Source organism: Entelurus aequoreus, linkage group LG14 (assembly GCF_033978785.1).
Source record: "Entelurus aequoreus isolate RoL-2023_Sb linkage group LG14, RoL_Eaeq_v1.1, whole genome shotgun sequence".
Lineage (NCBI taxonomy): Eukaryota > Metazoa > Chordata > Actinopteri > Syngnathiformes > Syngnathidae > Entelurus > Entelurus aequoreus.
In genome coordinates, this window is record NC_084744.1 from 12607256 (window position 1) to 12626873 (window position 19618).

Here is a 19618-nt window from a genome sequence, read left to right on the forward strand (position 1 = left end):
AGCTCCTGTCATAGAGGATCTTTGACTAGTGTTTTTATTTTTGACGATACATGATGTAATACTATGAATGATCTTGATTGATAATGCAGCATTAACAGTTAAGAAAATTTAAATCCTAGAATTATCTGCCATTTTCTGGGCAATTTAAAATAATGAACAGTGTAACAATTAATTGCCACACAGTAATTTATTACTCTAAAACTAAAAATGATAAAACCCCAATATTGGAATACTGTCAAATTCTTGAGGCTAAAAGTGTGTTAAAATGAACCACTGATATGTTATCAGTGAATATACCTTGGATAACAAAGCGATACAAATGACTGAGTCGTTTAGGAAGTGAATTTTATTCAAATAAATAGCCACATAAATAAACAATTCTTCAAAGGACATTCTTCCACAAACACACACACACACACACAGTCAGTCAAGTAACAAATCAGGAAAAACAAACATGAAATACTCCGTCTTATCCAAAAAACATTTATCAAAAAAAGTTTCTGCGTCACGGAGTTTTTTCTTTTTTAGTGTTTCAGTCGCGACGACAAACAAACGCTAGCAATAGGAATAAAGTGCAATCCTGCTTCTTCTTTTCACACAGAGCAAGGAGCATTGTGTGTGTGTGAGAGTGGGAGCTTGCACATTTTTTGTTCATATAAAAAGGCACAAGGGTTGGTAATGAGTGCAAATGTATCGACACTGCAACGTTTCCTACGTGGATCTTTGCACTAATATATTGCTACTGTAGGTTTATAATGTGACAGCCTGGGCTGTGCTACACTGTGAAAACTCGCTCATGTTTCCATGGCGCTCTTCTTCGGCTCTTTGGTTGAAATAAAAACTACAATAAACATCTCGTACCTGTCAGCCTCCTATGTCAACCTATTGCACTCTTGGCTCCTGATTATGCTTATTGCTCTACATTTCCATAGATCCGATATTCTGTAACTGTGGTACAAGCACCGCTTGTGGTACACAACCATGATCCAGTACTCCGGAAAAACGTAATTTGCAAAATTAGTAGCCACATGTTCAACGCTAAACCGTGACGGCAAATGGCAGTCGCAAAAATGGGATTATTTGTCGTTGATAGTGTTTTTTTAAGGTCTTTGAGAATTTGTCTGCCAACTCCTGTTTCCAAGCCATTGTTCTAATGAGGAGAAAAAACCTTGTGTACCACCAGCGGGACTCATAGCAGTCTGAGCACCAACCAAATAAAAGTTCTTTCTATGAGCCTGTGGATCCGTTTCCATTTCTTTGTCCACTGTTGGACAGACAAGGTCTGAGTAGGTGCGTCCTAATACTACGTGGTAGTAGACTAAAACCAGAGGGTGCTGACAATGTGCTGGATGCAAGGTACCGGTAGTTGTTGTGCTTTGCTGACAAAAAAAAAAAAAGCCTAGTTCCTTTACTGTCGTCTTATGAGGTACAAAAACAAGCATTTGCACAGCTTGCACATTAATTAAAAGAAAAGAAAAATGAAAAAGAGAGCTCACAGTTTCATTTTATGAATAGTGTTAAAATTGCACGGCGCCAGTCAGGAGAGGCCAGAAGACACATAAAGATTTGTTTTGGTCCTCACTCCAGGACAAAGAAGGAGAAGGAAAAAAGATGGTGCCTCCTTTCTTCATTCAAGTCTTATTATTGCTTCTCTGTGCAGAGTTTGGTTATTGCTCTTTTAGCTTATATGATATCAAAAGCTTAACGCTGTCCTTGTCTTCTTGTTCTTTATTTTTTTAATGAGTGCTCTTCTTATTTGACCATCACGCAGCTGCTCAGTGGCTTCTGCATGTCAGGTTCCACCCTGGAGCCCATTCCCCACACGGCGGGGTGGTTGTTGTCCAAGTGTGCAACCCCCGGCTGTTGTAAGCCCACGTGGTGGTGATGATGATGATGATGATGGTGGTGATGGTGGACATGAGGGCTGATGTGCAGACGGGCCTCCAGGAGGTAAGCGGCGGAGGCCACGGGTGACATGGAGGAGGTGGTGGTGGTGTTCTCCAGGCATTGTTTCCAAAGGCCGTGCTGCAGGACCACTGGCGGAGCAGGCAGAGTGTGCTGAGGCTCGCTCTGGAGGAGGCAGGGGGCCTCCATTAGGGAGGAGGGAGCAAATACTGAAGTAGGCGGAGGAGAGGACGGCTGCTGTTGGGACAGGAACAGCAGGGGATTCTGGGTAGGTCCTGCCTGAGCAGCCTGGACCTGAGGTTGGTGCGGCTGGTGCTGGATCTGCAGCATTCTGGAAAAAAAAAAGAAACAAATTATCACTCTATGTACTTTTAGCAGAATCCGGAATACAACCAACATTGTTGGAAAACTAAAGAATTAGCTCCACTTTACGCTTTTTTGTGAGTGATGGAAAAGAGAAAACGTGATGATAACCATAGAACAGGAAATGGAACATTGTACACCCTACACACGCCTGTGTTCGTGGTTGTTCAGTACAATATGGCGTCAAGTTTGCATGAAAAGACTCATTCGTGTTGGGTAGCACGCGTTTGATTGTTTCAGCGTTGAATAGTGGGTTGCTTCTTTTTACACTTTTATAACAAATGAGAATGCTAAAAAGTGCAACGCGCAAAGTCTTTATGCGAAGCAACTTGAAACTAGGGCTGCAACAACTAATCGATTAAAATCGATTATAAAATTAGTTGCCGATTAATTTAGTCATCGATTCGTTGTATCTATGGTATGCGGAGAGGCTCCTTTTTTTATTTATATATACTTTTTTAAACTTTTTTTTTTTTTTATAAATAAAATTTTATTTATAAACTGCAACATTTACAAACAGCTGAAAAACAATAATCAAAATCAGTATGGTGCTAGTATGCTGGTTTTTTTCAATAAAATACTGGAAAGGATAGAAATGTAGTTTGTCTCTTTTATTCGACTATTAATCGATTAATCGAAGTAATAATCGACAGATTAATCGATTATCAAATTAGTTGTTAGTTGCAGCCCTACTTGAAACCTTTGATCTGATTAATGGTTAGCTTCTTTTGACGTGTGTCTAACAGTGTTTAAAGGTGAACTGCAAGTCTCATCTTCACCTAAACAGCACTTAGCTTCTTTTGACGCTTGTATTACAATTTACAATCTCCAATAAGGGTGCTGAACAAAAATAGATTCACAGCGGAATCACAATAATTTGCAAAAATTGATTAAAAAAACAATCTCATACATTTTTTAAAAGACTCCTTAATGTTTATTGACCGATCTTGTTTTTAATTTTTATCGTAACAGTGGTCAGCTTCTTTTTACACTAGTATGACTGTTAGGCGGATCAGGCTTTTATGTGACTCACCGTTGCTGATGCAGCACTTCCTCCAGCATGCTGCGATGTTCGGATAGGGCGGGGCCCAGGGAACCGCGGCTGCCCCGGTTACACGACGGGGGCGGAGCCAGCTGCCTGGTCAAACCCTTGATCTTGTTCAATCCCAGGAGCCCTTTGGTGCGAGTATTTTTCCTCAGTTGCTGGCGGAATGCTTTGAGGCCTGCCGACAGAGACATGGGAATGTTACACAATACCACCTTGTGATCTGAGGTCAGACATGAGACAGAGGATGAAAATTAGGCCGGAATTCACCGCGCTGCTCTGGTGGTACCTTGTGTTAGGGAGGTGTCAGAGGCTCTTCGACCCTCCTGGAAGCTTGCGGAAGGAAGGCTGCCCTGGACTTGGGGCAGGAGGTGAGAGGAGAGGGTCAGGGGGGCGCCTGCAGGCAGGAGGGCCCCCTCTTTGGCCCCGCAGGCCGTAGGTGTTGACATGTCCCGCGTATCAGCCTGCAGAGCGCGGGCGGGACTAGATGACGACTTTAGACAGCCGTCGGACGAGGCGCCCTCAGATGGACTGACCATGATACCTGAAAGTAGACATAGAAATTAAAATTAACTTGGAATTTTTAAAATAAATGCACACACAATTTGAGGCCTGGTGCGGCATATATCAATTCGCAAATATTTATTTAGCGGATGATAGAAAAATTTGATTGGTGTTAATACTTTAAGTGCAATGATTTTTCAGCTATGTCATAACATCATTGCCTTTCTTTTGCTTTAGGAAAAATATGACGGTAACCATAGAACAGGCAGAAAAATAAAAATAATTAAATGTCACCAAGCCCAGCATTTTTCAAAGTACTATATAATCTATTAAATAAAATATTATAAAAAGTAATTACTACTTATCATATTTTTTAATCGTTGAAATATTGATAGATAAGGGATGAGATTAAATAAGATACTTCTTCCTACTCCTTTTCAAACACATTGAGTTGTGCGGGTGTAAATAGGATTTTCTTCAATGTAACTTTATGTTGAAAATAAACATGACCACAATCAATATTATGTTCTTATCCTAGATGGCAGAATGGAGGTGACGACTACTTACATGGAGGGTTGCCCTGGTGAAAGCGGGCGGAGTGGACCTCGGCCAGAGTGTGCCGGCGGGAGGTGGTGGCGACGGGGGGCATCAGAGGGCTGAGACTTTCTACCGCCTCCTCCTCTTCCAGGTCTCGAGGTCGCACCTCCTCACTTATGCTGGTCTCCAGCAGGCTGTTGGGCGAAATCGAGCGGTTCCACAGCAGGCGGTTGAGGCTGGCCTCCACCGGAGAGACCACGCGCTGTAGGAAGAGAGGAGGTGAGTAACCGCATTAAACAGGGGTTTTACTACCTCAGTTGGCATGTATTGTCCTACTGCATTGTGGCTTAGGATTCTGTTTAAGTCCCGCCTTCCTGCATTGAACAACCTACCTCTTTCAGTGTGTAATTATTACTCAACATTTATCTTAACAATTACTCTTTCATGAACTTAATAGCGCTTTATATTAATATCATATATATTTTAAAAAAAAAATTATTTATATATATTTTTTTTATATAATAAATGTTTTCATTATGTTATATATATATATATATACATATATATATATATATATACAATGTAATAATCAGTTTAAATTATATACATTTGGGGGGCAAAGTATTTTAAAGGTATTTTAAAATAATATAAAAATAATTTCCTCAAGTCTGTAAAAAAAGAGATAGGTCTTCAATGTTTAGGAATTGATCAATGTACCAGCTGTTTCCTGGGTAAATGTGGATATTTATAGTTTTTTAGATCCAAATTTTCAACTATAAAAATACAAGAGTTAGCCAAATTAGTGAAGGGAAATCTTAGATTTATATTTTTTTATCTGTAGCTTTAAATATTTATCAAATTAGGCCAAGGCATGCAAAATAATAATAATAATAATAATACCGGTAGCCTTTGTAATCTGTTGTTCTGTACTTACTTGGATCATTCCACCTTGATCACATTCCATCTCAAAGTAGACGGGAGCAGCTTGAGACTTTTTGGGTGGAATCGAGAACGCCGCTGTTCTAAAGCCGTCACCAGACTTCATGACGATTTGCTGCAAATCATAAAGACTTTTAGAACCAACTTTTTTATTTGGCTAAAAAAAGTCAGCTGGTTTGTTTATCGATAAAACTTACATCCGCTCCGGTGGTGTCGGAGATGCTCCTGGGTCTTTGGATCCAGCTTCCACATTGCCTGCTGAGCTGCTGGTTGCGATGCTCTTTGACCCTCTCCAGCAGCAGGTAGTAGATGGCTGAGAAGTGATTGTAGCTGCTGCTCTGCAAAGACTGGAGGCCAAACAATAAGGTTAGCTTTGTCGCCACTGCTAAAGCTCTTTTTCTAGTTTTGTAAGTCTGGCTCACCTCGATGGTCCTCTGGCGATCAATCCCCAGAGTGTTCATGATGCCCAGCACGGGTTCACTGTAGTCCCCCAAGTTGGAGTTGTACTCTGTCAAGGAGTGGCTCAAAAACTGATGGGCGGCTGAGGGGTCTGCCAGCATCCAGCGGTGCTGCTTGATCTGGGCCACGGTGATCCTCTTAGCCGGGTCCACAACCAACATCTTTCGGATGAGGTTTTCACACTCTGGAGGGGATTGTTTGTGAGCAAGTTAGTTTTCTTTTTCTTTCACGAGAAATAATCAGTGCTATCTGTAGTGTTAATTGCTACCTACCTTGGGACATGAAGAAGGGGATTCTGAAGCGTCCCTCAGTGACTCTCTGCTTGAGTGTAGGAAGGCTGGGCCCGTCGAATGGAAGCGAGCCACACACCAGCACGTAAAGCACCACTCCGAGGCTCTGTTGGGGCGGGGGAGGAATACACATGGCGTAAATATTACATATAACACATGTCTTGCTTCATTTTTTTTATAAGAGCTTACCCAAATGTCAAGTTGAGGGCCTTCATACTCCTTGCCCTCAAAAACCTCGGGGGCCGCATAAGGGGGGCTGCCGCACCATGTCGACAGAGGCTCCCCTGCATTGTAGAAGTTGCCAAATCCAAAATCTACAAAATAACCACAGAACAAATGATTATGCAATTAAGACGACAACAAATATTAAAATTTATTTCCTAGCTTTAAAAATAAAAAAGCTCTTAAACTTAATTGCAACATTGGTTTTGCTGCTGCTGTGCAATATACAGTCGTCCCTCGTTTATTGTTGTTAATTGGTGTGGACATGAATAAATTAGTTTCCACAAAGTAGGACTCATTAATTATAAATCGTGTATTTTCATAGCTAAAGCATAACCACCTGTTTACCTTTACACTCTTTTAAACCAATATAGATGTTGCTTGAGGCTGAGTCAAACAGTGGCCACAATACTGATTGGTGAGGTCTTCTCTAGTGGCCAATTGCCAATACGACAATACTATTGATATTTGTAGTTTATTTAGCCATGTTTATGCTTGAAAATGCTTACTTTAGGACCAAAAATTTGTAGGATATGCTTTAAAAAAATATTTCCAAAAAATCTGCAAATTGGTGAAGCCGCAATATTTGAGGACCGTATATGTTAAGGTGAGTTGGGTGTGGAAGAACACCTTTCGTCATGACCTCACTAAAGCTCTACTTTTTCGTCCTGTACAACTTTTCCCAGTTCAATATTCACGGCCCCGCGTTACATCATAGCTCGGCAGTGACTAGCTTGCTTGTTCTCTTGCGTGCCGGCGTAACTTCCTTGCATGCCACATGCTTACACGGCCAATTATCACACTTAATTAGCGCATAGACAGCGCAGCAATCAGAAAGAGGCGGCAATCTTGAGGCTTTGCACATTCCTTTTATGGGAATGAAACTGCAGTAAATGCTTATCGACTCATATAACCGAACGTACCGGCTAGCTTGATGTTCATGTTGGCATCGAGCAGCAGGTTCTCGGTTTTGAGGTCACGGTGGACAATGTGGTGCTGGTGGCAGTAGTCGACCGCCGTGAGAATCTGCCAGAACTTCTTCCGCGCTTCGTCTTCACTCATGCGGCCGTTCGAGGTCAAGTGATCTGAAGTTAAGAAATGATGGTGAGATTGTTAGAAATCCCTTTGAAAACAAACAAAGCCATGAAAGTGGCATAAGAGACTGTATCTTTGCAATCTGGGTGAATGGAACCAATACTTGAGCATTCTTGCATAATCATATTTCAATGAAAAATGATTCCAGCTTTTGTCAAAATGAACTAACATGTTGAGGTCTCAGGTATAAGTTACAAACATGCAAAATTAACAGCCCAACAGCCGTAATATCTCAGCATTTATACGAGTAGTAAAATGATCATAATAATTGATTAATCCGGTCTTGAAGCAATGGAGACAGAATTGAGTGCACTACATGGCTGCAACCAGCAGAGGCACTGTTGATTCAATCTTAACTAGTCTGTGGATGCTATGAAGTTTAACACCTTGCGTAGAAGAAAATAAAGTATTGTATTTGTTAACGTGCTATTTGTCACAGTGCAGTCGTACTCACCGAACATCTCCCCATTCTTTGCATATTCTGTCACAATGTACAGCATGTCTTTGGTCTCCATGACCTAAAACGTAGAGAGAAAACAGAAAGAAACCCACTATTATTGGGATCATGTGGGGAAATAAAGTCAGCCAGTTTCACACAGAAAACCCGCAAAATTGGTACATCACAGCAGTACAAGTGAGTTTTGTTTTAACCAGCAACTGTGTGCAATTCAATCACAATATTGAACAGCTTGTGACTAACTCCAAAGTTCAGACATTGCTTGAAAAAACAGAACGGGCAAAAAGTGTCTTTTCCAAGGGACTGAGCCTCTCTGCCTGTCATTAAGGAAGCCTGTCGGCCCAGTTCCAAAAAGGAGGGCCGTGTTGGATTTCCTGAATTTATTTTCTAAGAAACAGAAGTTTGCAGGCACTGCTCACATGGCCCAACAATCTGCTTGTCGGGCAGCTGACAACATTCTCAACCTTTCCATCTCATTTTGGGAATCTATTCATCTACCAAATCAAATCAAATCAGCTGAGAGTGAAAGTTGCGCAACTACAGCATTATCATTTGTAACTGTAATGTTTGGCTTGTGTCCAACCGGAAGAATATTAGATCATTCCCAATCATTTGAGTCGAAAGAGTAGACACATTTATATGCGAGAAGGAGCAGCACTCGAGGCGGGGGAGACGACGACATGTCACCTCAAGGTGCAGCTGACGTCACAGCAATGGAGATCTCGCAGAGCACATCAAGTGCTGCGGCGGTAAAGCAAAGAAGGCGTCTTGTGGTGCAAATTTAAAGGCTAACACAGGGTCAGAGAGCAATGGAGGCTACGGTAGCTTCACTGACGTGCGACCCGGCGAGAAAATAACATGATGCGTATGTGACAGATTTGACAAGGTAGGGCTAAAAAGGCTGACTCACTCATTTTGTTTGTCATTCACATTCTAGACGAGGCCATGAAACAATGTGTGAAACTAATGACTTATACAAATATGCAGTTTATGTAATTGTTAGAGCCATAGACGGAGGATTTCGATCTCGCTAATCAGGTTTCATGGAACAGTGAGAAAGCACAAAAAAGACATCGTGTCAAGAGAAAAAAAGTAATCCTGTATTATACAAGGATAACATTGTAATCGTACAGTATGCCAAAAGTTGCAATGCTTAGGAAAACTTAAGGGTATATATTTGTGACGCTAAAAAAAATAAGTTATGTCACAAGAATTAACTTTATTTAATATTACTAAATTAAAGTAGAAAACTTGCGAGACAAAATGTTTTTAATTTTACAATGAAAAAGAAAACCTTAAAATGTTACACGAATCTAGTTACTATGAGAAGAGTAAAGTTGTAATACTACGGTAAAAAATGTGTAAAAGTACAAAAAAATACATATTAAAAAAAGTCTACAACAAGAACTAAGTCGAAATATTACAAGAATAATTCTACCCGGAAAAAAACTGTAATTTTACTGCAAAAAAAGTGTTAATGTTATGGAAATACAATAGTAATGTGAGATTGAAAATGTATTCATATTTCTTTTTTTCCTACCCTTATGGTAATTTTCCTTCCGATTATCTTATTACTTACATTATAGTAATTGAAACATTTGGACCAAAAAAAAACTTTCTAATAGCCCCGATGCCAATGAATCTTGGTTTATCATATACAGTATTTTCATTTTTAGGTTAATAACTGCTTGTTTGGTGTGAGCACAGACACTTTCACATCAGTGAATGACACTTTTTCCTGTTAACAAGACTTATTCATCTTGCCATATAAAGGCCTACAACAAAACACAAACAACATATCATCAATCTGTTTTAAGATTCACAAACTGAGCCATCTTAGACCTGGAAATGTAATTAATAATATCACATATTACAAAGCAGGGCAAAGAAAAACACATCAGAGCGTAAACCAAAGGCCATAAGAATAAGAGAAAGAAAATGAGCAGTTGTTTACTGTCGCCGTATGTTGTGTGGTTTGGTTGCCAGACGCGTGTCACGCAGAGCCAGCTGAGCCGATCCTCTCTTAATTCACCAATATGATTATCTTAGAGGGGGAGGCCTTCACGTGACGGGCAGACACATTGCACATGCAACGGACGCTAATCGGACTTAACGCTAAGCACTGTCAACCAACGTGATCCCCGCAACCCCTTTCTTGCAAACTCCACAACTTATATAACCATTGTTTGACAAAAAAAATAGCATCTTATGGATGCACTGTTCAATGCATTTATTGACACAACATTGGGTGTTACACTGAATCTTTAAAAACACATACACACACATTAGAGGTCAAAGGGGATTGCACTAAGCTAATGTGGTCTCTGAATCAGCAAATGACCGCACGGGTCAAGTGACTTAAGATACAACACACTGGACAATTAATGACAAGGTTGTGAAGAAATACAACACTTTCTCACGTTGTTCAGACAGACTTTCTAGTGAAGCTGCAATAATAATAAGTAGGTACACATAAACACACACCTGATAGAGTTTGATGATGTGAGGATGGTTGAGCAGCTTCATAATCTGCACTTCCCTGTAGATTTTCTCTAAATTAGACGGGTTTAGTCGCGTTTTGTCGATAATCTTTATAGCCACCTGAGGAGAAACAATACCATTTAGTTTAAAAACTTATTCAAATGCATGTATTAGAAGGAGAAGGTAGGCACTTACCTGTGTTTTTGTGACTTTGTGTTTGGCCAGTTTCACCACCGCAAAGTTTCCTTTGCCTAGTGTGCGGATGATTTCGTAAAAGCCCACCTGCAGGGGCCTTGCCTGGAGGCCGAAGCTGGGCTGGGGCCCCTGGCTGATCTCTGACATGATCACCATGGTGCACCAAAGGCAGGAGGATGGGGCGTTGGACTAAAGTAAACATGAGATAAAAGGTACAATGATTTTTGCATGCTTTTTACAAGATAATAACAAATTTTTGATCCAACATTGGGCACACGGACAAGCAATTTTTGAAGTAACAAACAATATACGTAATAATTCATATCAACAGAAGATGAACTTGTGGATATTTATACTGCACACTGCTTCGCTGTTTAAATCGCATTGTTAGATGCGTGACATAGAAAATAGCACAGATACAAGTGTAAGTTGAAAAGACATTAGTCAGAAAACATACAATATATAACTAAGAAAATAGCATATATTTAAGCAAATAAGGCACTTAAATATACAAATAAACAACACAGTGCTAAGCCACCAAAAGCTTTGCAGCCTAATTCCGATAAGGATGTGTAAGCATCTTTTCTTTCTTGCATTTTTTTTTTTGCTCACGTAGCTTGTATTGTATTTAAAGGTATATACATGTATGAAAAGATTTGGTGAGGATGTTGCTGTGACATCTTAGTTTCCCTGCAGCATATCAAGCTATTTAACAGAGGACAAAAGCTGGGAAAATAGCACCCTTTTGGGGACAATAACATTATATGAGCAAGATGAACTGTCCGGTGCTTTGCAAAAGTCTTGAACCACCACTAGATTTTTTGTGGTTTTAAAGACTTGTTATATTCACATTGACATAGAATAACAGTAAATACCAGCACAGATGCAACTTATTATGATTTAGGATGAAAAATTAATTAGTTAATTGATTTTAACCATGAGCAAAAGCTGTCACTAAAGGAAAATTAGACATAAAATTATTCAAATGTATTATGTATAACTTAAATATACAGGCAATAATTGACATAAGTAGAAGTTGAAAGTGTGGATATATGAGATTTGTTGTTAAATTCTCATAATCGGTACATATTTGACATAGTAAAATTGCATCACATTACATTCTGTATATTTATCTATTAAAAAGAAGGCACAAGTTGAGAAAATAGCACACTTTCAAGCAAGTATTACACTAAAATATGCAGGCAATAATTGACATGAGTAGAAGATGAAAGCGTGGATATATGAGATTTGTTCTTTAATTCTCATAATCGGTACATATCTGACATAATAAAATTGCATCACATTACATACTGTATATTTATCTATTGAAAAGAAGGCACAAGTTGAGAAAATAGCACACTTTCAAGCAAGTATGACACTAAAATATGCATAGAAACACTTTATAGAGGCAATTTACATGAATAAATAATGAGAGAGTGGAACTAGCTAATGTAATGTCATCATTACATGTATGATACAATGCAACCGTAAATGACCTTGTGTTCACATTATTACATATATGACACAGTAAATAGCAGCATTACATTGTTAAGCAATTTAAATTGAATTGGAAACATGTTATTGCTTGAGTAACTACAATAAATACCTGAATACACTTATTAGATAGTAGAGGCTGTTTTGTTCCAATAAAGAGGCATGAGAATAGCTGCTCATACAACCAAGGTGAGACTTTAGCACAGTACTGTAGATAAATGTGTATTATTATAATGTGGTGAAAGTTAGCTAGCATGATTGAACCTTTATACTGTACAATAAAGTTGAGCTAGCATGGTTCAGGCTAAATACACTTGACGCCCGTATAGTGACAGAAAGTGAAAATTAAATAAAAATAGGAGTCTTACCTTACAAATTAGTGGACATAAACGTCCTTCTGTGATGCTTCTGAGAAGAAGAGCCAGACAAAGGAACCATTACACCGTCGTGTTGTTAAAAAAACATGAAAATACAAGCGGGAGAAAGTTTATCCTCCTCGCCTGGCTATACTGTGACTGGACCCGGGGCTGTGCTGCCACTGTGTGCCGGTGCTATCCGCCGGAATGCGGCTGTGAGAAAGCTCTGGCTCGGGGGAACTCCTCCTTCTATTCCGCCTCCTAGCCCTCCTCCCCGGCCCTCCGCCATGACAAATTGATAGCCACCATATTAACGTCACACTAGCGTCAGAGCCCCCAGCTCAGTGCAGGCAAGGCCGGGCACGAGCGCAAGGCGCGGGTTGCCGGGGCAACAGCGAGGCTCGGGCTCCCGGTGACGTCAGTGCTGGTGAACGGGTTGCCGGGAGATGAGCGCGGTGACGTCAGTGGTGGAGATGTGTCACCACGTGATGTTTGAGCGCCAGAGAGAGGAAGCAACCGGTGAGGGTCAGCACTACAGTTCACTTAAGTTCCTATGTACAGTACCTGCATTCATTTTGTACATTTACAATTACTTTTTGTTTATTTTTCATACTCAATTATTTGAATTATATTGTTAAAGAACATAAACGATACTATCTAAATGTATAATTGTTTTTAGAATTAGTTTTTTAAACGCAGTAACTAAAAATTTATTATTTTTTATGTGAACATAAATTAGTTTAGCAATTTTATACATTTTAGAGTAAAAAAAAACAACCCAGAGGTTCTCTGGCGCCCCCCAGAGGAGACACTTTTACACTTATATAAGTATTTATTTATATTGCTTTGATTGATTGATTGAAACTTTTATTAGTAGATTGCACAGTGAAGTACATATTCCGTACAATTGACCACTAAATGGTAACACCCGAATAAGTTTTTCAACTTGTCCACTTAAATTGATTCATGATACAGATATATACTATCAAATATATACTAACATCATAATACAGTCATCACACAAGATAATCATCAGAGTATATACATTGAATTATTTACATTATTTACAATGCTATTATAATAGGTTATAGGGGCGGCATGGCGTAGTGGGTAGAGCGCCCGTGTCAGAAACCTGAGGGTTGCAGGTTCGCTCCCCGCCTCTTACCATGCCGTTGTGTCCTTGGGCAGGACACTTCACCCTTGCCCCCGGTGCCGCTCACACCGGTGAATGAATGTTGAATGAATGATAGGTGGTGGTCGGAGGGGCCGTAGGCGCAAATTGGCAGCCACGCTTCCGTCAGTCTACCCCAGGGCAGCTGTGGCTACGAAAGTAGCTTACCACCACCAGGTGTGAATGAATGATGGGTTTTTAACATGTAAAGCGACTTTGGGTACTTAGAAAAGCGCTATATAAATCTCAGGTATTATTATTATTATTATTATTATTATTATTATTATTATTATTATAACAACGAGTAGTATATTCCACTAAAACGAGATATGGTATGGCAATAAATTGCAACATTACAAACACAATAAATATGCATAGTGTGTGTATATGTGTATAAATGCAATATGTATATTTAGATATAATTTACCTGTACATTTAATTAAAATTAATCCATTATTAAATGAAGTGAAAACTCAGACGTAGGATCCCAAAAAATTAAACTTAATTTTCAAAAGTCTTATGCAAAATCTAGCTATGCATGTTGTGTTTGTATATATATGTGTATAATACAGTATACATAATTGAATATAATCTACATGTGCATTTAATTACAATGATCTAATTATTATATTAATTAAAAACTTAATTGTAGGATCCAAGAAATTAAGCATCATTTTCAAAAGTCTTATGCAACCATCAGCACAACCTGTTCTTTCTATTGTTGACATACTGAAATCATAAAACAATCAAGTCATGACATCTGGGGTTTTTTTTCAAGCTTTTAAATAAAATTAAAATAATTAAATACATATTTTTCTCAAGAATTTACATGAAATAAAAATATGATAATGACGTAATAAAAATTAATACATGCATTTTTAATTACCTATGAAAAAATACAGGTTTAGATGTTGCATTCCAAAAAATCTGATTTATAAGTGGTGTTTGCAACCTTTATGCAGATGCCTGGAGGGCGCTAACTTTCCAGAGTGTTGTAAGCATTATACCCAGCCATCTTACGGATTTTAGCACGTAAGCTAATGCAAACAATTTATCAACGTTTAGCTATTAACGTCAGCTATCATTAAATGTATATTCTATTATAACAACAACATGACTGCAAATTGTTAGTTGTTTCCATTGCGGAAAATATACAAACTATTAAAGTATATCTTAAAAATATAAAATATATTATAAAATATATCGTAAAATATATCTTCTATTAAACCACTGATGGTAACAAAGGCTAGCCGGTGGTGTTGTCGTTATATTTTTGGGTTTCAATAATTTTTTAACTTTGAGCAAGTTTCAAACAGCTCCTGCTGCTAGCGCATATTCAACCCGAGTATGTCCTCATTTTAGTGGCGTGAGCGAAGCCGTATCTTGTCATCTGTACTGCAGATAGCATCAGGATGGAATGTTCTTTGTGTATGTGCTGACACGTACATAACAGTCCGCATTGTTGCAGCAAAAACAAAAGAAGTAACAGGAGAGGTCAAGTTAGTGTGAGCTAAAAACATCTTTTTACATGCACCATGCACAATAGCACACTTGTTATAAATTAAAAATCACTTGGAGTGTCAGACACAGCGACAGCAAACAACGGCAGGATGTAATGAGTCACGCTGTTTCTGCCAGCGGTGTCACTCGTGCTGTTATTTAGTCACGTGTACTTGTCGACCAATGCACACAAAAAAACAAAAACGCACAAAGATAGCGCATTGAGAACGGCGATTGGACCGTGCCGTCCGTTAATCTGGTAGTCTGTAATTAAATTCAAAGTCCCCGTAGGGAGCTGTTGTGTGGATTTCAAGGTTACCATCACATGAGATGCTTGTCTGCAAAACAAGATGGATCCCGAGACGGCGTGTAAAATGGCACATTCTTTCCAAAACCATAGACGCAAATAAAGAGTTCTTTAAAAACCTGGTGCTTGGCATTGATTATATATATTCCTCCACACATCAATCATGACATTTTAGTTTGACACGGTGGAAAACAGGGGTTAGTGCATGTGCCTCACAATACTAAGGTCCTGAGTAGTCCTGGGTTCAATCCCGAGCTCAAGATCTTTCTGTGTGGAGTTTGCATGTTCTCCCCGTGACTGCGTGGGTTCCCTCCGGGTACTCCAGCTTCCTCCAACCGCCAAAAAAACATGCACCTCGGGATAGGTTGATTGGCAACACTAAATTGGCCCTAGTGTGTGAATGTGAGTGTGAATGTTGTCTGTCTATCTGTGTTGGCCCTGTGATGAGGTGGCGACTTGTCCAGAGTGTACCCCGCCTTCCGCCCGAATGCAGCTGAGATAGGCTCCAGCACCCCCCGCAACCCCAAAAGGGACAAGCGGTAGAAAATGGATGGATGGATGTTTGTTTCTTGGTATATGATTACAAAAAACTAGCTAATCAATTTTCATGGAACTGATAAATGTTCATCGTGTACATGCTCAGTGAAAACAATCTTTACCAAAATAAATATTGAACATTGTCGCCATTATAATACCTTTATTAACGGCACAGGCAATGTTTTAGGTAACATTCAACTGTAAAAAAAAAAGTTAAGTACTGTATTTTATAATAATATTAATTGAGCTTGTCTGTTTGCCTTCTGTTGAATTGTGGCAGTTATGCAGGTGCAACAAGTCTGCAGGTGCACACTTCATGCATAGCTTTTCATAACGTTTTTACACGGTCATACATGTGTAAAAAGAAGTTAACCCTTCTAAGACATTTCTGTCTTTGCCATCCTTCTTTAAATTTGATTATTATTATTGTTGTTGAATTGTAGCCATGTTGTACTGAGCAGCCAGGACACAAATTGTACTAATTTATTGTACTTTGTCAACTGTGACGCTTGGCTAAGATGTTGAATTTATTCAGATAGCTCAGCATATCCTCATTTGAGCCAGCGTTTGGTCTAGATTTTAATTATTTTCTTATTCATTATTCAATTTCATTTGGTTGATAAATGGCCTATTTTTTTCTCAGAGTTACACGTTTAGGAGAAGAAAAACAGCCCCGTTATGCAAAAAACAAATGTCCTTTGCAGAGGACTACGGTTGTCAGGGGGACATATTGATTATGATTATCTTTATTTGTTACATGTGATTGCACATTAATGGACATGAACATGTAAATGTGCAAGATTGTAGCCAAAGGCTAATTTCCATCTGCAGTCCTCGTCAGGTTGATGGTGCATCAAGTCCATTAAAAAAAAACATAAAAGTTGGACAACATCAGTCGGTGATGTTGATAGGTTTTCAATGTATTGAGTCACTGGGACCCACTGGTAGGGATTTTAGTGGGTTCCTGGGAAACTCAATGGGTCCCATTTAGAACAATGTATTTCTATTTCTTATATTATTCCTTTTCCTAAACTGTAGCCCCAAACCTTTGACGGTGTTATGACACAATGTGGTTCTAATTAACGTATATAGTATTAATTCATGTTCCAAGTGTATCTGAAATTAGACAAATACAATTCAGAATTTTGTGTTCTCCTTTTCCTGCTTACTCGAGAAAAACTGAATCTTGTAGTGAGTGACATGTATGTGCAGACGGCGTCATTCAAAGTATTTTTGTTTGTTTCTTCAAATGTTAAAAAGCCAGACAGAAGGCATGTTTAGTTTGTGTTTTTTATAATAAACAATCAAACTGAGCATAATTTATTATCTGCCTATTTGTTTGATGGAAAGTTGTACATACTGTATATTGTGAGAATGAGATCTTTTTAAGTGTTCTTTCTCAATCCATAGTCATGTTTGAAGAAGCTAATATTTTCCCATGTGAACACTTTGGGTTTTTATCTTATGTCCGCTAGTAAACTCTTTGTTTCACCTTGAAGGCGCCGTACTGTCCGCGTATGGGTATAACATACTCCCTTTCTGTGGAGAAGGCCTTATCTGTTTGGAACAAAAGCTGTATGTCTTTCTGGGCGGGAGGGGCTGTTTTTGTGCTACATAAGCTGATTCTTTTTGTTTGGGTTTAGACCTCTTCTTGCTGCTGCTATTGTCGCGTTGTAAGGGCTGGTCTCCTAAAGCTTTAGTAAAACTTGGCCAAGTACTATTCTGTCTCGATGGTCCTTCTTACTCAACATATATGTCATCCAAAAGAATTTGGGATTGACCAGTGTGTTTTATTCCCTGAGAGGAAGACTGCTCGTGCGCGACAATATGTGTATATATATATATATATATATATATATATATATATATATATATATATATATATATATATATATATATATATATATATATATATATATATATATATATATATATATATATATATATGTGTATATATATACGGTATATATATATATATATATATATATATATATATATATATATATATATATATATATATATATATATATATATATATATATATATATATATATATATATATACTGTATGTAGTGTTCATGTGGCAAGCTACTTCTTATAGGTTCCCCTGTAGTTTAGCTACATTTAATTGAGAGTAACTATAGTAGCTTAGCTTACTACATTTTCTTAGTAGTTTGCCCATTACTGGATATTATTGCACATATGGTTATTGAATGAACGGATGTGTTTACGCATAGATAATTGCACCAGAAAAGCATACATATTAACACAATTAAACATGGTAACAATTATCTGACTTTCTAAGTCCCCTAAATATGAGACATATTATTTGACAGATATGTCATAAAAGAGGTATCTCACAAGCAGTTTATACTTTTGAAGGATAATGCAATGGTACTTTGAAAATGTTTTCCTATCTAATATTTTAGTGATCTTGATCAACACTGAATTGGTTTTACTACAGTACAGTACGACATGTAAGTTAGGTATTGTTGGTGGTCCTTTGTATGAGCTTTTTATTCCATGACAAAGGACACACACCCAGTATGTAGGTTTTTCTTTGCCTCGAGGACATTTTGTGCCAACGTTACTTGACACAGTTGCGATATGTTACAGTAAACATGATGACACATTTGCTTTACAAGTAAGGACATTCAGTTACATTTGTGTTTATCTTTATAATTGCTTTGATACAAATTTTGTTCATATAGAAACACGGTGTGAAGTTGTGGCCGATGCATTAACACTCTGCAAATGTGTGTATATTCTCACGAGAACCAGCATCCTCTGCAGTGGATGGCGGGGGAGCCTCGTTTTACAAAACTAAAAATGTCCACTGCAGTGGACGCTGGTAGGATATACCCCATATACTGCACCACCAGGGTTGGAAATGATACCAGTAGTCTGTAAGTGACCTTGAAAGAGAACAAGGGAGGGGGACTATCCATTACTCGAAGGAACACAACACTAGCACCTTTCAAAAAGGACTAGGAACACACTTGTCCTGAACGATACTCGGAAATGAAATACACTCAACATGACAAAGGCAAAATTGTGTTGCTATTGGATTCAAATATACGATTCCAACAGGAACTTAGAAGTGTAGAACATTGTCAAACTGTGGGAACACTAAGGTTAAAAACAATATTTTTTGGCCAAAAAAAACATGAAATACTGTTGAAATTAAATTCAAATGTCTTCTACTGAAATATTATGGCCTAACTCACTCCATACGTTACATGTTTGAAGCTATTCTACAATGCTGAACAAAGCAAACAAATAATCAATAATATATTTTTTTGAGTTGTGCTTTACTTCTGTTGTGACTCCAAGATGCCGAGAATAAAATTAATATTGGTTATCAGAGGACAGCAGACGGTGTGCAGGTAAAAAAGTATATTTGATGACAAAGCAAAAGCTATAGTGCAGCTGGGAAGTGCACCGGAAGCCTAGGGAAAGCGATGCAGGAGCAAAGTTAAAGAAACCACAAGCACATTAAACAGAATACAAAGTACAATGATCCAGCAGCCAGCAAGCAGCAACAGCTGAAACAAAATAGACCTAATTTGGATAAACGAGAACAGGTGCCCTGGCAAACAAAGTCAAGGTCCTGCAAGACAAGTATAACTGGAAGTGGAACTGAAAAATAAGAGCGCAAGACAGGAACCAAACACCAAACATAGGAAAAACACAAAGACCAAAACTGTCAGGAGTGGTACAAAATATCAAAATGGCAAACTATTCCGATATGGAACCATACA

General features: G+C 38.5%; 1 protein-coding gene across 1 annotated transcript; it reads right to left on the reverse strand.

Annotated features, from left to right (window-relative positions):
* Positions 1 to 374: 374 nt before the first annotated feature.
* Positions 375 to 12570, reverse strand: LOC133664388 (serine/threonine-protein kinase SIK2-like). The gene is made up of 14 exons (XM_062068960.1): positions 12355 to 12570; positions 10493 to 10681; positions 10301 to 10417; positions 7814 to 7877; positions 7188 to 7349; positions 6232 to 6356; positions 6025 to 6148; positions 5716 to 5936; positions 5491 to 5640; positions 5289 to 5408; positions 4385 to 4616; positions 3603 to 3857; positions 3302 to 3491; positions 375 to 2236 (listed from the first exon to the last, which is right to left on the reverse strand). The coding sequence occupies exons 2-14, from the start codon at positions 10646 to 10648 to the stop codon at positions 1753 to 1755; spliced, it is 2400 nt and encodes a 799-aa protein (XP_061924944.1). The 5' UTR covers positions 10649 to 10681; positions 12355 to 12570; the 3' UTR covers positions 375 to 1752.
* Positions 12571 to 19618: the final 7048 nt, after the last annotated feature.

What these genes read in the sequence shown, in the direction of transcription:
- LOC133664388 (XM_062068960.1), bottom strand. Translation starts at nt 10,648, where the DNA reads ATGGTGATCATGTCAGAGATCAGCCAGGGGCCCCAGCCCAGCTTCGGC. An exon ending in ACAAAGTCACAAAAACACAG is followed by an intron (nt 10,418 to 10,492) that starts GTAAGTGCCTAC and finishes GTTTCTCCTCAG; the next exon opens with GTGGCTATAAAGATTATCGA. An exon ending in GAAGTGCTGCATCAGCAACG is followed by an intron (nt 2,237 to 3,301) that starts GTGAGTCACATA and finishes TTTTTTTTCCAG; the next exon opens with AATGCTGCAGATCCAGCACC.